The 19173-nt window shown below is 43.0% G+C and overlaps 1 protein-coding gene across 1 annotated transcript; it reads left to right on the top strand.

The window, feature by feature from the left end:
• The first annotated feature begins 1168 nt into the window (after positions 1-1168).
• Positions 1169-15581, top strand: cd82b (CD82 molecule b). Its single transcript, XM_029154259.3, has 9 exons — positions 1169-1323; positions 4576-4648; positions 5773-5845; positions 9451-9575; positions 10356-10430; positions 11667-11762; positions 12476-12649; positions 13340-13423; positions 13923-15581. The coding sequence occupies exons 2-9, from the start codon at positions 4586-4588 to the stop codon at positions 13998-14000; spliced, it is 768 nt and encodes a 255-aa protein (XP_029010092.1). The 5' UTR covers positions 1169-1323; positions 4576-4585; the 3' UTR covers positions 14001-15581.
• Positions 15582-19173: the final 3592 nt, after the last annotated feature.

Genomic DNA, 19173 nt, shown 5'->3' with positions numbered 1-19173 from the left:
TTTTGAGGATTTTTATCATGAATTCAACAAATTCTGTTTGTATTCATTATCCAGTCAACTTGCATTTGATCCAGGAACTGGGCCAGGAGCTTTAAACGTGTCTCACTAATACCTGGCAGCTAGGGCGAGACTCAAAGTCCAACCCTCACTGACTTCATAGCTGACAGCTTAGAGCAGCGCTGAACAGAATCCATCCTGCTTACATGCAGTAACCTTGCCTTCAGCAAATGTCCTGTTAAGTTCAGCAAACCCCATCACATAACATCCTACATCTTTGTTCCAGCATGTCTCAACAATGAAATGGCTGTTGTGTAATCAGGGCCCTTGTTTAGTGTTTTTGCTGCTTGCAAGGATTTGTGCGTGCCATAACACGATGGTCCTAAATGAATGTACGCTACCTGGTGTAGCTCTTATTCCAGACGCATACGGTACCCACATTAGGCCGCTGGTGAAAAGGAGGATTGTGTGGCACAGGAAATGTGTGTGTGTGTGGTTAACGCTGTTTATAGGCAAAAAAGCTCCCATGCGTCCCTGTCTGTTTGCATTCTGCTCATATTTTCCAGTCCTGGTTTAAATCCCCGGGCATAGTGGTAAACAGTATTTCAGATCACTGGGCAGCATGAACCTTTTAGTCAGTTTTACCCAGCATTAACACATTCAAGTTTAGATTAGTTCATATGATGACATGCACACAGGTAAGCAAGACGTTAAACCTGTTTGAATACAACATAACCCGACTATCCCCATATAATCAATACATTAAAAACTATAATCTGGACTTTACTGGTCTGTAATATCTATACAGGTCAAAGGCTGAAAGTGCTACAAGTTAACTTCTGGTATCATTTATAAACACACAGAACTGCACTTAATACTGTTTAAAAGCAGAATAAATTTATCAGACTCATAGTCAATGCAATCAAGCAATGTCACAGTGTATAGGAATATATATAATAAGAATCTATAATATATATTTATTTCATGTCGTTATTAGGGTAAAGATGATTTTGAATTTTTACTTTACTTACTCCAAATGAGGAAGTTGTCGAATTTGAAGTTTGTCTGCCCTTTCCCATTAAAACCTGAGTTCGAGTCATGTACTCGCGCTGCTGTCAGGGTGGTCCGCTGTGATGACGCAGCGGCCCGTCAGCACCGCTCTCCCGCCCTCGCCTCGTGCGCGCGCCCGGGGAGCACAAGCACAGCTCGCGGAGCGACGGTTTTACAGGCTCCAGTTTCGTTCGGCAGACAGTTGGGACAGTTGCGCAGCTCCACGGGCAGCGAGTTGGGACAAAGCGGAACCTTCAGCCCACAGACGAAGACCGAGTAAGTTCGTTTAACGTCGCGTTTGTGTAGAAAACTGCTGTTAGTCCGTCGGCAAATGAGCGGACGTTAAACCAGACTCACCAACGAGGACCGAGTAGTTGAACCGACGGTTTAACCCCTACTTTAATGTAGTTTCTAACGCTTTTAACGGGTTTCACGCTACGGTACTGGACCGACTGTTGGTACCGGGCCCTCTCGCGTTAGAGCTCCGAATGTGCCGCTGGCGCTCACTTAAAGTCGGGTTAGCATCCTTTCGTTCTGTCTCGGAACAGCCCGAGTTCTGAACCAGAAACGGGTCCAGAACAAAACCTTTCACAAACCCCGACGCTGCGCTCAAGTGGAACAAACAACATCCACTCTAATTAAGTGCGTTATTCACATATTTGTGGCAATACGAAGCTGTTGTAAGCACTTGTGATGATGATGATGATGATGATGATGATGAGAAAGCACTATGGCCTTCTTCACGCTGACGCCCCGCAGTCTGGTGCTTTACATCAGAGAGCGCTGCACAGGAAGGACCACAATGGCGCTGGACTGTGGACTTATCGTCAGCCTTGACGTCTTGCGTGCACGTGGGATGTGGGCTCTCTGGGTTGCCGAGGTGAACTGTATTGGGTTATTGCTGTGGCAAGCCGAGAACGAAGCACTGGGGCCACGCACGCGGGGAGGAACACCCATCTACCACCGTGCTCGCGCAGCCGGCGCGCATTAGTCGAACGGCGTGTTGCTCATTACAAGCGGATCTTGAGTTCGTTAGCGCTCCTTGCTCACAGTATTCGCTTATAGATGGGTTTTATTTATTGGCTGTGGAATTTTTCGTCAAAGTGTATGACTTTTCCTTGTTTATTCATTGTTTGTAAATACATTATTCAGCTTTGAATGTATCTATAATATGTAAAGGTTTGTAATGTTTTGCTCTAGTACTGTAAGTCATGATGACTTTCCGCTTATTTTCCAAGTGGTTGGAGTAACCTGACCCTGAACCCCTGCTGGGGGATTTTACTCCATTTCTCATTACTCATTACTCATGTATGTGGGCACGTTCTATAAACGCTAAATTGGAGATCCCCTTCGGGTCAAAGAGGAGAGGACACAATTTTAATCACTCATAATCTACAGCAGCGCACAAAGTTCAATGTTCTCCGGCTAAAGTGACAGCCATCTCCCGCTGCTCAAACAAAAGCTGCGATCGGACCTGCAGAGATGCATAAAGCACCTTCGGGTTCTGGATCAGTGGAAGGGACTTAGTACCGGGATGCCGGGCTGCAGGCAGGTCTTTGCCAGCACGATAGCCCTGCAGATGTGTAAATGGGTCATGTATGAAAATGACGGATGAAGGTTGGCACCCAGCCAGAGGGTTGCAGTTGATCTGCACTCAGGCCATTAGTGACACAGTTACTGACATCTGTCGCTCATTCCGTCTTTGTAGCCATCTTTCCCCTCGTGTTTCTGAACGGGCTCTTTGTACCAAGAGCACGTTGGAGGGTGTTCACACCTCTGCCAGACCATGAGAATGGAAGCGGGGGCTCCGGTGTGATGTCATGAAGGTGGACCCCCCCCCCCCCCCCCCCCCCCCAGAAATTTCCGATTCATAACACCGCTATAGTGCTCACAGCTTTTACTAGTGCTCCAGACACAACTTGGAATTTCCATTGTACTTTACAGTCTTTGCTTTCTTTTTAGAGAACATTCATTGTAGGGAAATTCCATGCGATTAAGATTTTATCTAAAGGGAATTAGAAAAAGAATAAATAACACTTTAAATAGGCCCCTTGGGTTGTCTGCACGATATGTGTTCACATAAAAATTAACATATGTGGTTTGGCTCAGCTTTGCTAACCTCAGGACAGTCATTTGGCTGTCAAAGCACAAGTTGACTTGGCTTCCAAACTGTTTAATTCGATGTAGCATTAAGGAATATTTTTGTTTTCACATTGATGGAGCTCAGTCAGCAAATAGTGGTAGTCATAACTAAGTCTCTTTTTTAATCCATGCTGCTGATCACTATCTAGACATACAGACCAGCAATCTTCTTTAAGGATTATCTACATTTTGGGGCCATGTTCTGTTTGGGCGTCGTGCTGTGTTCAGTTTTATGAAGATGAAATATTTCTGTTCATTTTACAGCTTGGAATGGGAAACCACAGGTTAGTTTTTACCTACAGCCAGGCATGAGTGATTGGATGTTATGAACTGCACTTAATGTAATAGTTGTAACAATCTATTGAAAGAATGCACTAAAGTCAAAAACGTTTGTTGGGAAGTAAACAGCCTCCTTTTAAATACAACACTTCATATTTTATTAGAGCTTTAGCTTTTCTTGCACAGTACCTATCAACCAAATGTAATGAATGTAGTTTAAAGGCTTAGCAGTAAAAGCACTTCTTGGTGTTTCAGCACAAGGACAAACTAATCTACAGGTTTTCAAAAATAGCACCAAGCTAAATATAAACTGATGTAGACGGTCTGAGTGGCATGAAATGAGGCAGAAGAGAATAGCATGTCATCTTCCACACAGATATTCTTAGACTCCTCAAACAACTGCGGTGGCTGCTTGTGCTATGTTTTCATTTCTCCCAGTGAAGGAAAAGTTCTGGTTGTGGTAAATGTTTTCTTTGGACTTTTGGAGCACAGGTTGAATGGTGTTGCCAGCGAGTTTCTTAAACTGTGGCCACTGTACGTGTGGTGCCGGCCTTGTCTGCCAATGTTTCCTAAAGGAAAGTGTGAAGCTGCTGAATACAGTCATAAGCATCAGAAACCTGTACAGTATATGTGTGCTGTATTGTCTCTAATGTGGTCATGTGACATCTATCCAATGGGGCTGGATACTGTTGTAAATGAGCTATTTTTGTTGCATCTTTGCTTTTAAATACTTTATAAAACTCAGTGTAAAACATGCAGATGTTCATAAACTAAGTTTACCCTTTTCTCATTCAATTCTACTATTCTACAGCTGGCTGGTTATTGCCTATTAAAAGATTAGACTGGGATTGTTTGATTAAGCTTAATTAAATGTGTTTGTTGCAAATGTTTACTTATGGATCCAAGTGTCCAGATTTTTGTTCTGTGGCTCAAATATGAACCTATTGAAACAAGTTTATTGTGAAGCTGGATGTCGTATTTGTTTTTCTGGCTTTTCTCCACTATGTGTTTTGTCATTGTATATTGCATAACTATAATATCTCATAATATTTCTTTTTAATATAATTTAAATTAAAATTTTAATTACATTTTACTTTTGCCTTCCAGAAGTGCAACTATGGGAAACGGCTGCATCACAGTTACCAAGTATTTTCTATTCCTCTTCAACCTTCTCTTCTTTGTAAGTAAACACATTTCGTCATTGCTTGGTGGCCGTGCTGCAATAGCTGCACACGCACATCATGCACAGATTTACGCCACACCTCTACCACTTTGTCAGGAGCTGTGTTTACCCAAGATAGAAGATCGTTATAGTATGCTGAACTTGTTCACTTGAACCAACACGCATTACACATACAGAGCTGTGTGATGTGTTCAGGTTTCAGGTTTATTTGAATAAGGATATTGAGTCAGATAGATCTATACTGTAGGTTAGTGGGGAGGCAGTAGGAAATGTTGCCTTAACTCTGCTCTGGGGAGGAGGCTTTCCACTGTTTCTCAGCACAACTCTTCATAAAGCAACAGATGGTTTCTGTTTATTTCCTCTTCTTTTAAAGTGGCCACAACAGAATCCAGGGGTTTCTCCAAAAACGGACTCAAAGGGTGTTCTGCTATAAACCTGACAAACGACAGATTAGACCAAGGGAAGCCAGGAAGTGGTGGGCTAATGATGGCTGCCGGGAGCTCAATAGACCCTCTAAATGAAAAACTCTCAACCAGGACTCTAATTACTGTTGTGGGCTTGGGCTGGGGTGGCAGCACACTGGGGAAACTAGTGAATAAACAGAGTCTCTTGTCTATGGATTTTACCCCCTCTGCAATTCCTCACAGGGCAAACAAGGGGCCTCTTAATTAAAAGAAATCCAATAAACTGGTCATTTTTAAAGCATTCACACACCAAGTACAAACTGTTCCAGTCTAGAATTTACGACTCTTCTCATTTATTAAAACTGCTCAATTTGCTGCTAGATCTAATTGCATGGTTAGAGTGTGGCTCTTGATCTAGACTCATTCACGTTTCCCAGTAGCGATTTCTAGTGCTTTCATTTTACATTGAACCATCATTAGAGCAGATAGTTAAATGGAAAGCATGAAAACCTAATAATATTGCTGTGTCTTCAGTGTGAGTGTGAGTGTGAGAAAAAGAGACAGATAAAGAGAGAGCGAAGAGCTGGGACCAGATTATTCCCATATGTGACATGCTGGGGAAGCAGAAATGAGGCCCACCGTTTCATATCTTTGTATTCTCTGTTTTAGTCTCATGTGAAAATTGGTGCCTGACAGTCTTCTGTTTCCCTTCCACAGGTATTTGGGGCACTGATTGCAGGCTTTGGACTATGGGTTCTTTTTGATAAAGAAAGCTTCATTACGGTTCTACGTAAGTGTTTTGACTCTCACTGTCTTGCTGCTGCGCGCCTAATTGATAACACATACTGTAAGCAAGTATTCAGTTCTTTGACCCTTGCCAGTTCAGTCGGTTTGTGCACAGAGGCAGTTGCAACACAGAGCAAGGAATATTCCTGGCAGACCCTAAAACCTCTGACCTACTTTGTACAGCTTATGTGGAATTTACCCCAAAGAAGCACAGGGGATGTTCACACAAGACAAAAAATGTGACTCAGATGAAAGTTGATGACTTCCTCAGCTGCTTACATCTGCTCTAACACCCACTAACACACACCTGTTGAAGAGTAGGTTAGCCACTCGGCTATCAGGTCATCAGGCAGAGTCATACAGACAAAATCTCTCATCTTCGCAGGTGTTGTCACAGATCTACCTGTAGCACAAGAGGCAAAGTTTGCAACTTTGCACAGACAGTAACGTGTTGTCGTTTATGCTGTGAAGACACGAGAGAAAGCATATTGTAACCCAGTTCTAGTCTTGCCTGAAAAGAACTGGGAACTAAGGATGGAAACTATTAGTTGCTATAAATCTGTCTTGCAGTTATAAATACTTGCAGTATATTCATCCCAGATGGAGCTTTGCTCAGAGGAGCAGTGAAGTTTTCTGCCTTTTGTAAAGAAAAAGTCAATTGAATAACTAACTGGCAGCTTGACACATGATGGAGGTTAAATTTAGCATATCTTCTAATTGGACTAGTACCATATTTGATAGTATGAATAGTCTGATGATATAAGTTAAGTTGGCTCTGCAATAGGCTGGCGACCTGTTCAGGGTGTACCCTGCCCCCCCACCCTCAGCCTGCTGGGACAGGCTCCAGAACCCCACGACCCCCCACGCGCTTCAGAGGTAGAAAATGGATATAAGTTAAATTAGGTTAAGTTATAGTAAATTTAGGGGAAATAGTTTTGCCTCTTTTGTGACAATGTAAGAAATCAATGTTAGACTAAAAATATAGTTGGAGCTTCTCCTTGAACCCTTTTGATGAATAGAGCCTCTGAAGGCCAGGCAGGCCCAAAACACTGTTATTTAGGCTGAACAACTGAGCTGCTTTGACTAGTGGAGTGGCAAAATACTGGAGTTTTGATTCAACTCAGAACAGAACTGACCTTGTGTCCTAAAGCAGTTCCTCTGTCGATTGCTAAAATCACTCCAAGGTTATTATTGTCTGTCCTTATCTATGACTGCTCAGTATTCATCATGGCTGAGAGGCCGAGTCTCATTGTTATGATAATCCAGCTGTTTCTCCAGAGATAGCGGAGGCAATGCTTTACTAATGATATTCCTTCCTGTCAGAGCCTTGATGGCCGTCTCTCCTCTGTGTTTTTGTTCTCCTCTGTACCCAGAAGGTTTCAACCTCAGCTCCCTGAGTTTCTAACCTCATTGGAAACCTCTTACATCTTGGTAGAGAAACAAAAGCCAAAGCTGCTGGCAACTATGTTTATTGACTTTGTATGTTGCTTTCATTCGTACCATTGCCTGACCATAAACAGGATCTCTGTGTTTTCAGTTTCCATTCTTTATGACTGGTATTAATAGGACCTTTGCAGCTGTCCCAGTGGCTTGGGGAACTTTAAGGATGTTTTTTTAAGCCCCCCAATTTTTAGTTAAAAGGGTTTTCCCTTCATTGCAGACTCTCCAAAAGAGTCTTTTCTTGAAATATATAGCAGAGACCTACATGGAAATAAGCCACAGTACACACTGATTTAGGGAGAAATGTATGTATTCAGTATTGCAACAGATGCAAGCTTAACACCTACAGCTGCAACTCTGATAAAACCAGCCCGTAATATAGATACTGCTGAAGCAAGTCACAGCTGAATGTAGTTTACTGAACTGCTGCACGATGGTACTGGAAATAGTTAATCTGAACAATGAATGTATTATAGGCTGAGGATGTTAGAAAACTGCTGGAGAGTTGTTTTGAGGTCGTATTAGTGTTCCACTATTCTGTTCTCACTAACTCCAGGGTGTACTATTACTGGAAGTGTTTATTTAAGCACTAGGCTACAGAGACGCCACAAACGAGTATCTTTTGTACATTAACACACTAACTGGATGGAGCAGAACACTGGTGCTGTTCTCAGCTAAAACAAATCAAGAATAAATGTACGTCTAAATAAATGTCTGTTTCAGAATGAATGAATTAGTTTAGTTATTTCCTCACTTCTGCTTCTCAGCCTCTGTGCCAGTAACACTACAGTTGCATGATACTATATTCTTCAACCTGAATTCCCCAGTTACTTTATGTTTTAGGGACACCATGTGCTGCTTTCGCAAGCTCTAGCTGTGCGTGGGTGTGTGAATTAGAGACACTAAAATAACATGCTTCAGCAGTGTGCTGGATATGGAACATACAGCGTGCTTGTCTGCTTCCTTTTAAATGCTACCCTACAGCCACATAAACACACTGGATACTTTTAGCTTCTGGTTCTTCTTGAACCACCACAACCTGTACTCCTCTGGTCGCCCATGTACAGCCAACCGCATACATGAATGTAATGACAGAGTTGACGAAGCCCGTATGCAAGATAGTATCAGCCTCACTAAGCCAACAAATGTTACTAAGTTACCAAATCTGATTTATACCCAGAAATGTCATTTACAGAATATGTTTCATGGCTGCAATATTTATTATGTGCACAATTTCAAAACAGAAACAACAACAAAATTGCAGCTTCTGCGAAGTCACATAAATTTTTGGTCAATTAATTTAAAAAAGCAGAGTGATGAAAACATTTAAAAATGCCACAGTGCTTTTCGATGTTTATTAAAATTATTTGACCTCCTTGTTGTGATGAACACAGTAGCTTGTTTACTTGTTGACTGCTAACACAAAAGGGGAAGCTAATAATCCTCACCCTGCTAAGACGTTACAGTGCATTGAGGTCATAGAACTGCAGTAGAGGAGCTGCTGCCTCTGTCAGCGTCTTAATCAGATCAATGGGAGTGAGTTTACATCAGCTCCGGCTACTTTTCTAACCTCAGAAATCTTTTCTAGCTCAATCTGCAGACCTAGCTCTGACTCTCTAGACCCCGTCCAGCCCAGATAATACACAGCTACACAGAGGCTCCAGTGTATCTGGTCTTAGACCTTCCACTCTTCAACCCGTCCTCTTGCTCTCCCAATCCACATACCAGTGAGGAAGTCAATTACTCTTGCCACACGCTGACTCGCCTCGGTCCAACTCTGTCTCTCTGGTGGCCCATAATCTGTTGTGGGAGTAACACTAGAATGCTCTGAATTCAGAGAAGTGGAAGGTTTTCTGAGAAACATTTCTTTCACTTGTTGCAATCATCTGTGTCAAAATAGTTTTACATGTGATGTATTTATCTGAGCTGCATTCGTTTGCAAGCACGCACTGTGGTTAACATAGAAGAGATATCAGATCATCATTAAAGCCCCTGAATGAAACTTGATTCTGTATGATAGTCAAGCTTTTTTTATAAATAAGTTGGGTTTAACTAATAAACTCAATTTTATTTCAACATAAGGCTGTTGTTGTGTTGAAGTTTGCAGCACCATGTGGTTTCCATGTGTTTTGTGATGGCTGATACCTCACTGTGCTCATACATCTTCAGAGGAATCCTCAGAGACGGTGAAAGGCGCTTCCTACATCCTCATCGGAGTGGGTTCCCTGTCTATGGTCATGGGCTTCTTTGGCTGGATTGGAGCCATCTGTGAAATCCGTTGTATGCTGGGTCTGGTAAGGAACGTCAACAGATTATTCCTGCCATGTTTGAACTTGATATCATACCCTTAACTGGAAGTCTTAAACTGAATGTCATCAGAACCCCCACGTGATTACATTTCAAGACCACTCAGGAAATGTGTGTATATTACAATAAAGGTGCTAACCACTTTTGTTACAGTTAGGAGCATTATAAACAGACAAGCTTTGTGTTGTTGTGCTGTGTTGTTGTGCTGCCAATAATATATATATATATGAATGCCTCAAAAGCTGCACATACTGTTTGCTGACACTGACTTAAAACACCTGCTTGAAATCTCAGGCTTGGCTCAGAAGCCCTGATAGATTCCTGCTGACAGTAAGGTCTTTCAGCATTTCTGCTTATATGTGGGCTGACAGTGTGCAGCCTGTGAGGATTTACTGAGTGGAGGGGGTGGGAGGGATAAAGCCAGAGTGAAGCGGGGGGCGCCACAAGAGCAGGAATGGGTGCATGACCTCTACAATGTTAAACCTACTAGGGGTTAAGTGAAGAACTGCTGTGACCTACTTTCTCAGTGACAGTGACCAGCTGGCAGTAGACACAGCACCCTACACTCAGAGAGGCTCTTTAATGACTTACATTAGCCCACAGAAAGCTTCATTGTGTTTTTTTCATTATTATTATTATTATTATTATTATTATTTTTTATTTATTTATTTTATTTTATTTTTTTTTTATATATAGATATGGTTGGTTACTGCTACATTAATTTTATTTCAGTTGGTGTTAATCCCACATTTCTTTATCCCTCACAGTATTTCACCTGCCTCCTCCTCATCCTCATCGCCCAGATCACAGCTGGAGTTCTCATTTACTTCCAAAGAGACCGGGTGGGTTATTTTTTCAGGCCTCTTAGTTTTTGCTTTTGTACTCGCGCTCTCAACTATGACCTTCACTTACCCGTTTCTGCCTTTCAGCCCTTTTCTTTCCACCGGTACAGCTGTGCTGATTATTTGTGCTGCCCCTCCTAACAGATGAGTCTGACTACATCTGTAGTTCTTAGCTGAGTTTGTTGGGGAGCCTCCTCAGTCCTGTGGTGAAGCGCTGTTTTTTTTGTTCTGCAAATAGAATGTTACAGGATGTTGGTTTGTTTCTGAAGAAACAGGTGAACCCAGGGAGGTGCGTAGCAACTGTAGAGGAAGTCGAGGTGCCGCAGTTATTTCCACAGTTGCTTTAGTTTTCCTTTTGGCTACTACTTGAGATGTGGACTGTAGTAAGAAAGGGCAAAAATACTATAAGTAAATTTAAAATGGATTTAAAATCTTTGGATTGGAGGAGCTTTTTGTACAAAATTATTAAATTAAATTAAATTATTACATTAGAAACTTTTTTACAGTCAGTAATGGCACAGTGCCCCCTACAGGAGAGACCGAAACACATCCAAGTAGGAGATGAAGCCAGGTTTCACATTTATTAGCTGACCTTTTTGGTGCGTTTGTCGAAAGTCATTAAACATTTTGCACAAAATGCTGTATTTTTTTCCTTAAAACCATTGTTAGTCAACTCAATGACAGATAATACCACCACCTTGAGGGCACTGTGTGAAAAGGAAGTGTTGTGTTTAAACAGGCCAAGCCGTCAGATTAATTTAATGCTTTTTCCTCCCAGGGAATAAAATTTTTTTTCCCTTCATATATTTCACCCCTGAAGGATTCCACATAGGCGGAGCCTTCCCAGCTGCCAGGCCTCCAGCATGTTTGTATGTGTGTGCCTGTACCCTAAGACGCGCTCCCTGTGTTTAAGGCTCGCCACAGGGCAGGGTGGTGCCCTTTCCCAGAATAGGGCGATACTCTCACTGATCTCTAGTGGATCCCTGCAGCCGCATCGCTGTGGTGTTTCACACATAAACACTGTCCTGCTACTACTGTGCTGTGTTTGCACAGTGTAACCTGACAGTCAGCTGAGCTTGGAGTCTCAGTGTTGTCACCAACGCATGTATTTTTATATCAAACGCTTTTTTTACTTTTGCTGTTGCTAGACTGTGAGCAACCTTTGTAATCTGTGTGAGGTGCAAACTTTGCAGCAGGCCTCTGCAGTGTGCTGACTTCTCCTCTTCTATTTCCTAGTTGAGACATGAGATGTCCAACATCGTACAGGGCATCATAGTCAACTACACAGGCAACAGGACCACTGAGCACGCTTGGGACTATGTTCAACGACAAGTGAGTTGATTTTGCAACTTATAAAACACAATGAATCTAATGTATGTGTTCACAGTGTTCATTTGGAATATCAATGTTTTTATTAAACAGGTTTTCACACCTGTAAAGTAATAAACTAAGTGAATTAGAACATGGTGACATTTAATAATAACACCCCTATACCACTGCTATTGTCATATGAATATACTGTAGGCTAAAAAAAGGCATGAACAGCAGGCAATGTATCACTTTCTGATTTAGCTGTCAGACATTCTTGATACCTCTGAGGACAAAATGATGAGCTTTTCTCACTCGCGTCTACACTAATTACTTAAAATGATAGGATGTGAACACTGCTCATTAAACAGCTCCATGCTACAGTGTCACTTCACCAAATTACAAGAAGGTTCCTTTGTATTTGCCCCTCGTGATATTTAGCCATGCAATTTTGTTTCCATTTGCTCTGGTTTTGAATATCTCTAATTTCCGTCACTTTCATTATATTGATGAAAATAGTGCAGGGAATTTTTCATGTACAGCAATAGCTGTATTTGCCAGTGACAGAGACATCAGAGTGTCTAAGAACATTTAACAATGAGGTCTGGGAATTATGACCACATCTTTTATTATTTGTTCGACTTTTGCCTGCATCTTATTTATTGTGCCATGTGTTTATTATGTTGTTCACGCCATGTTTTGCTATAAGTCACATCTTCCCTCTGTCTCATCTCCAGATGGGGTGTTGTGGATGGACTGGTCCAGGAAATTGGTCTGAGAACGTTTCGGTCAGAAACAGCTCCAAACACTTCTACCCGTGTTCCTGCCGGAATGTGTCGATGCACGGCACAGACGTGTCGTCGGGGGGTCTGTGTGAACACCTGTCCCCAGAGTTACCTGTTTTTGAAACGGTACGTGGGCACTGGAAGATCTACTGTACCGATGAAAATCCTGACTTTCAGTTTTACTGGTGCTAGCTCGCATAGTGCATGCACAGTGTTCTGTATCACTGGAATTGCTGAACTATTAACATGTACAGTAAAAAGGTATATTAAGTAACTTCAGCCGATTACAAACTCTATTGAATTAAAAGAATGTGCATAGTTCCATTTACTACTGTGTTCTTGGCAGCTTACCTGAAGCAGTCTTTTGTAATAAATGCTGGGAATGTTTTATCTTTGGGTCCAGACTGTGATCAGTGTTTAGCTGGTGTTTCCTCTGCTGGGTGAACAATGCTACAGGGCGCGTTTACTTCAGTACATATGTCAGTGTGACGTGTTGAGTAACTCCTGTTCCCAGCGCTGTGTGGCACTGTGGTTGCTCTTAATCAGCACAGCCGAGTCATCGTTAGTGCTGCGTGATTTGATCGACCCCTAGGAAAAGACGCCGCTCCTCTGACGTTTGCTTTGAAAACTTGACTCTGTATTTCTCCGCTGCCTGTTTGTGTTACTCTCCCCCTCACAGGCTCGATCCAAAGTCAACTGCTATGTTTTGAAAAGGCTCTTGTTCATGTCCGGATGGGATCACGTAGTCCAGCTCACTGCCACACTCACTGCTTGCACTCTTCTCTTTTGTAACCAAACTGTCTTTGTCTCTCTCAGGGCTGTATTAGCAGTGTGGAGAAATGGCTCGCGGACAACTGTGGACTTATTTTGGGAATCTGTGCCACCGTGGTTGTAGTAGAGGTACAGGAGCCACGTCTTTCCTGCATTAGTATTACAGTACAGAATAGTCCTTACTTTTTTATCTTAGTGGCATTCTAACAAATCCACCATGTGAGGTGAAGTAAAGTCAGTGTTGACAGTATTGAACTGATAAATAAGCTGCAAACATCTACATACAGTAAGTCATAGGTGCCCTTTAAAGCTTGTGTTAAGGTTGATCTTTTAAAATCTGAGCTGCAGCCACTCAGCGTAACTAGAAGCAGGAAAAAAGCCAGAGCAAAGCCTTGTAAAACCACATGCTGTTTTTACACTTTTGTTGGCTTTTATGTTGACCAAATACACAATTAGAGACACAAATTGTTGTTGTGGATTTATGGGCTTTGTAGGTGCTGCTAAGCAGATGGTGTGTTTTCTTTGATCCTTTGAGGTTTATAGTGTTAGTGAAGGGATCTTAATCAGGAATGATACACCTGCATCCTTTATATTCAGTAACTAAGTCGTCTCCTCTCTCGTCCTCCAGCTCCTCGGAATGATCCTCTCCATGTGTCTCTGCAAGAGCGTCGTCCAAGAGGATTATACCAAAGTACCGAAGTACTGAGCTGAAGCTGGTCAGCACAGAAAGATGGACCTCTACTTGTCTCACATTCTCATTCATGCACACACACACAAACAGGAAATGAAACAGTTGTCTTCACCATTTCTTTAGCTCGTGCTTTGACAGCTGTGGAAACCTCTCACCCTCCACATGTCCCACCCACCTGTCAGTCAAGCTTGACACACTTGTTGACAATAAGTTCAATAAGTTATTTTTGTTGTCGTTTTGTTTGTGTTTTATAAGTAGATATTTTTGATGGAAGCCTGAGAATTCTGTTTGATCCTATGCAAATGTTCATTCATGTGTAATATTTTCCTTGGATGACCTCAATGAACCGCTTAACGTTAGTAGGGAGAGCACTTTAGTGACACTTGGTGAGCTGCGAACCAGAGCATCTTCTTCCTCCAGGGTAGGGAGATGAGAGGGAGGCGGGAGGGTGTGGGTGTGCTCGTGGATTAATGCCATTCTGTGATCTTGTAGCTGGTATTTTTAGTGGGAAGGGTGGAGGAAATGCCCAAAGCCGTGCTGCTGTGGTGGAGGTTCTGACTTAAATCATCAGCATCCTCGTATGCAGAAACCCTGATATTAGCCTCTGTTTACACCAAGCACCACCACCTCCTCCTACCTCCCACCATCCGTCATGTCAGCGACCTTTAATCACGGGTGTTCTTTACTGGAAACCAGTAGCTTTCAAAATGACTAGCTAGCATTGAGTTAGTGTGTGAATGATGAGTTGATTGAGTATGTTTCCTACCATCTTTATCTTGCAACTGTACAGTATATATGACTTTAACAATAGGTTTTTGCACAAAACTGATTAGTTAACATTTTTGGATGGGAACTCGCCCCCATGCCCTTGTTTTAATAGTCCCATTGTTCTTCATTTCCTTTCTATTGTTTGTGATGTACAGTATGTGGCTGCCACCGCAGCCCGTCAGCACTATTTTAGTCTGAATCAGAGGAATTGGATCCTTGGGGAACGAATCACTTCTGATGCTGGATTTTCCTTCCTAAAACATGGCATCAGCCCTAAACATCTTACCTTAAAGCTTCTTATGCCTTCATTTTGCAAAATATGTTTTTTAATATTGTAGCTGTAACATGTAATTTCCATTATATGCATGCTTTCCAAGCAGAGAAAACAAGACAGCTAGTGGTGATTGAATAATTTCAGAAACTGCTACATATGACTATAAAATGTTCATTAACTCATATCAAAGTAATTCTATGAGTTTCATCCCACGTTCTCCATCTGTCCATTGTTAGAGCAGGACCTAAAGGATATTTTGTGGATAGATTCAACTTTATGCATTTTTAATGCCATTTGAAAAAAAAAGATACAAACGGGAGGAAACTGTTTTTTTTAAGTTACTTTTGTACTTGTTACAAAAACAGACTGTTTTATAATCTGCCAAATTGAAATATTAATTTAAACCTCATTAGAAATGAAGGTTTTTGTTATATTTAAAATATTTTGTACGCAATTACACAAAGAGAATAAGTTTTATAAAGTAAATCTGCCAGTTTAGCTAAAATGAAAAAAGTGTTTTTACTCATAAATAAACTTTAGTCCATTTTTAAACACTTGTTGATTTTGTGCTAATTAATTGCAAACTTCAACACAAGGTCTTTGAACGCATCATTTGTAAGGAGCTTATAGTTTCCCCTGTGCGTTTGTATTCTGATCAACCAGATGAGGGCAGTAGACACTCAGCTTTGCTACTGACTCATGCAGTTGGGCAAGATGAGAAACATAAGTGAACTGCATCGTTTTCCGTGTATAATAGGAGCTTCTTCATCAGCTGATTAATTATGTTTTTAAACCCCAATTTATAAAGGCTGCAGCTTTAATTATGAGCTTCATGCAAATTCTTAAGACATTAGTATTTCCGCTGCCTTCACAGTTCTACTCCTTTGAGCTAAGTCTTTCTTTTTTGATTATTTCCCAATTAAGTCTTTGTAAGTTCATGTTAATTTAGTCTGACTAGCCTGTGGCTGTGCAGAACAAAGAGCTCTGCATCCATTCATTTCTCTGCGATAACAGGATTTTTCCCCCTCTGCAACGAGCACAAAGAGCTGCCCTCGTAAGGTTTAAGTGGAATGACTCTTATCAAGGTACACGGGGCTCATGATGTCATGTCGTGCCAGCAGCTAATGCCTCACCACCGAGTCTCTAGCACTGCTTTAAAGCACAACAGGCGCAGCACAGACTTTGCCGCTTTCATCTACTATTGTCTAAGACACTTAACCTCAGTATAATGAATCCAGCTCCGTGTTTTCTCAGGAGAATGTTTAGAAGCAGCTGAACAGAACCATATCTCATCAGGGAGCTCGGTCCGTGCCGAGTTCTTTGAGCACAAACATCAGCTTCTCATTTAAAGCTCGTCATTGAAGAACAAAAGCTGTTGGCTGCACAAGAGGAAGACGAAATTTCAGCGTCCGCCCGTTGGATTAAAGCCCCAATTCTGTAAAGAAAGATATTAAAAAGCAAATGAGATTTTACCCTTCATCAGGCAGAATGACTAAAGAAGCACAAAAGTGATATTTTATAAATGTCTCTAAGCAATTAAAACTAAAATATGAACAGTGGGAAGTGTTTGCAACACATCCACAAAAATACAAGCAGACCTGTATTAATATTTACACTGTGACCATGAATGAAGCTAAAATACTGAACTCATGCTTGTTCATTTTCAGTTAGTTTCTGTGTACTTAGGTTAAAGCAAAGTGATTAATCAAGGTTACATTTTAAAATGAGGTTCGTAGTCTCTGCTAGAGTTTTACCATTTCAGCGCCGGCGTTTCTGAACTAGAAGGTAAAGTGTGGGCTGTCTATAGTCAGGAGCGCCTCCTGTGCCTTTTCCACTCATCTGTCACTCAGTGAGTCTGGCAGAGGAAGTGGGACATGATGATCCCACTGAGACCGAGAGAAATGTAGGGATGAATAACGAAGGCGTCACGTGTTCAGTAAACTCTGAGCAACCTGCAGCAGGTTGAGATGGAACGCGCACATACACACATATTCACACACGCATCCTCACACACACATCCACATACACACACACACACATCCACACACACACATCCACACATATTAACACACGCATCCTCACACACGCATCCTCACACACGCATCCACATACACACACATCCACACATCCACACACATACACACATCCACACATCCACACACATCCACACACACGCATCCACACACACACACACACATCCACACACACATACACATACACACATGCATCCACACACACATACACACACACATACACACATGTATTCACACACATCCACACATGCATCCACAAAGCATCCACACACACACACACACACACACACACACGCATACCCACACACACACACACACGCATACACACACACACACACACGCATCCACACACATACACACACACACACACACACACACACACACACACACACGCATCCACACACACACACACACACACACACACACACACACACACGCATACACATACACACACACACACGCATCCACACACGCATCCACGTCAGTGTTTTAGCGTAGCTGATGCCGAAGGTCTCGGCTCGTCCTCTCCCATCCTGTTTTTGCTGAGTCATGGCACCGTTGTGGAGGTGCCCCCGCTTCCCGTCCCTCCGTCCGTCCACGCTGGACCCCTCCCCCACCTGCAGGCTGACCCGCCCGCGTGGCCCGGACCCCCGCTGGCCTTCCTGTTTGTCACCTCTGCGCAGCGTCCAGCGCTCTCATAGATATGTTTAATGAAATAACTGGTTGAGGCCGATCCCGTCGGCTGCGGATTACTCTTTAAGCCCGAGGAGCTATAATAAGAAATGAGCAGTGTGAGTCACAGCGACTCTGTGTGAGACGGGAAGAGGATCAGCCGAGTTCCATTAGCTGTTTAAATTGTTTCTATGATAGGCTGAGAGGCAGCAAGTGGCTGCAGGTCAGTGGGAGTCCTCCGCCTCATTTCCTGCCCAGCGGCTTGTAGAATCCAGCCCCACTGTCAGAATGATGCACTGACTTCTCTTCACGCCTCCCTCTCCTCTCTTGGAGGATAATCCAGCGCGATGAGGGCGAGGTCTGCTCTCCACGCGGCCTCTTTGACCCGCTGGGAGTCAAGACCCCTGAAATCACTCGGGCAACAGCTCCACCGCTTCGCCAGCAGCAGCACAGGGCTGGAACCACCCCGGCTTCAGCAGCAGTTCCTGTAACAGCCGGAGGCCGGAGCGGTCGCCCGCTTTCTTGCCTCCAACCGGATGTTTCCCCGTAGAAAATCCCACCGTGAGTGTGATTTCACCGGCGCCTAACAAACGAGCCTCGAGTGTGGGTATCGCCTGCGGATGTGAGGTAGTAGCTGTGGGCTTGGGTGTTACTCATCGGGCTGATGGGAGCCTTCGCACATTATCTGCCCATGTTAAATCCTCCTGAAGCAGCCTGCATGCTCCTGCAGCTGCGCCTCCACGCGTGCAATCAGTCCCCGCTCGCTCCGAAGCCGCTCGATGGGCTCAGGGTGCTCAGGCCTAATGCTTTGTGATTCCAGTGACATCTTTTTGTTTTTTTCACCCAGAAGTGGGAACTGCCAGAATTCCCAAGATGTCCAATTTAGAGCCAAAAATATGATAATGATATTAAACGCTGCATAATGTGTCACAGTTCATTTATTATTTATTATGGTATTCTTTCTTTGTGTGTTTTTGCCCTCTAACATCTGTCCTGCTGTTCCAGACCTTTCCACACGCCTGCCCTGCAGCTTTCCCGGCCTTCCCGTCCTCCCAGTCCCGGGCCCAGTTGTTTTCCCAGCCCAGCGTTGACCTCCACATCCTCTGCAGCTGCCCTGCCCTCTGTCCTCGTCCTTGCATCCTCTTTCCTGCCCATCTTCCCCTCGTTTTCCGAGGACCATCACGTTAAAATGCCTGCTGGCTGGTTTTCAGCCCTCCTCTGTAAAAGTGCTCATATAAGTGTAAACCATCGCTCACTCTGCTTCATCAGCGTGAGTGGGGGCGGTTTGATCATAAGCGACAAGGGAACGAAAGAAGACAGAATCAGTGAGTGACGTCTTTCATTTCAGCCTTCTGAAGGAGAAACTGAAAACTATATCTGAGCCAAAGGTGATTGAAATGAGACATAATATTCGCTTTCTTATTTTCCAGTAGGTGTGTAT

Source organism: Betta splendens, chromosome 6, assembly GCF_900634795.4.
Source record: "Betta splendens chromosome 6, fBetSpl5.4, whole genome shotgun sequence".
Classification (NCBI taxonomy): Eukaryota; Metazoa; Chordata; class Actinopteri; order Anabantiformes; family Osphronemidae; genus Betta; species Betta splendens.
The sequence above is the reverse complement of the archived record's forward strand: the minus strand, read 5'-3'. Positions and strand labels throughout refer to the sequence as shown.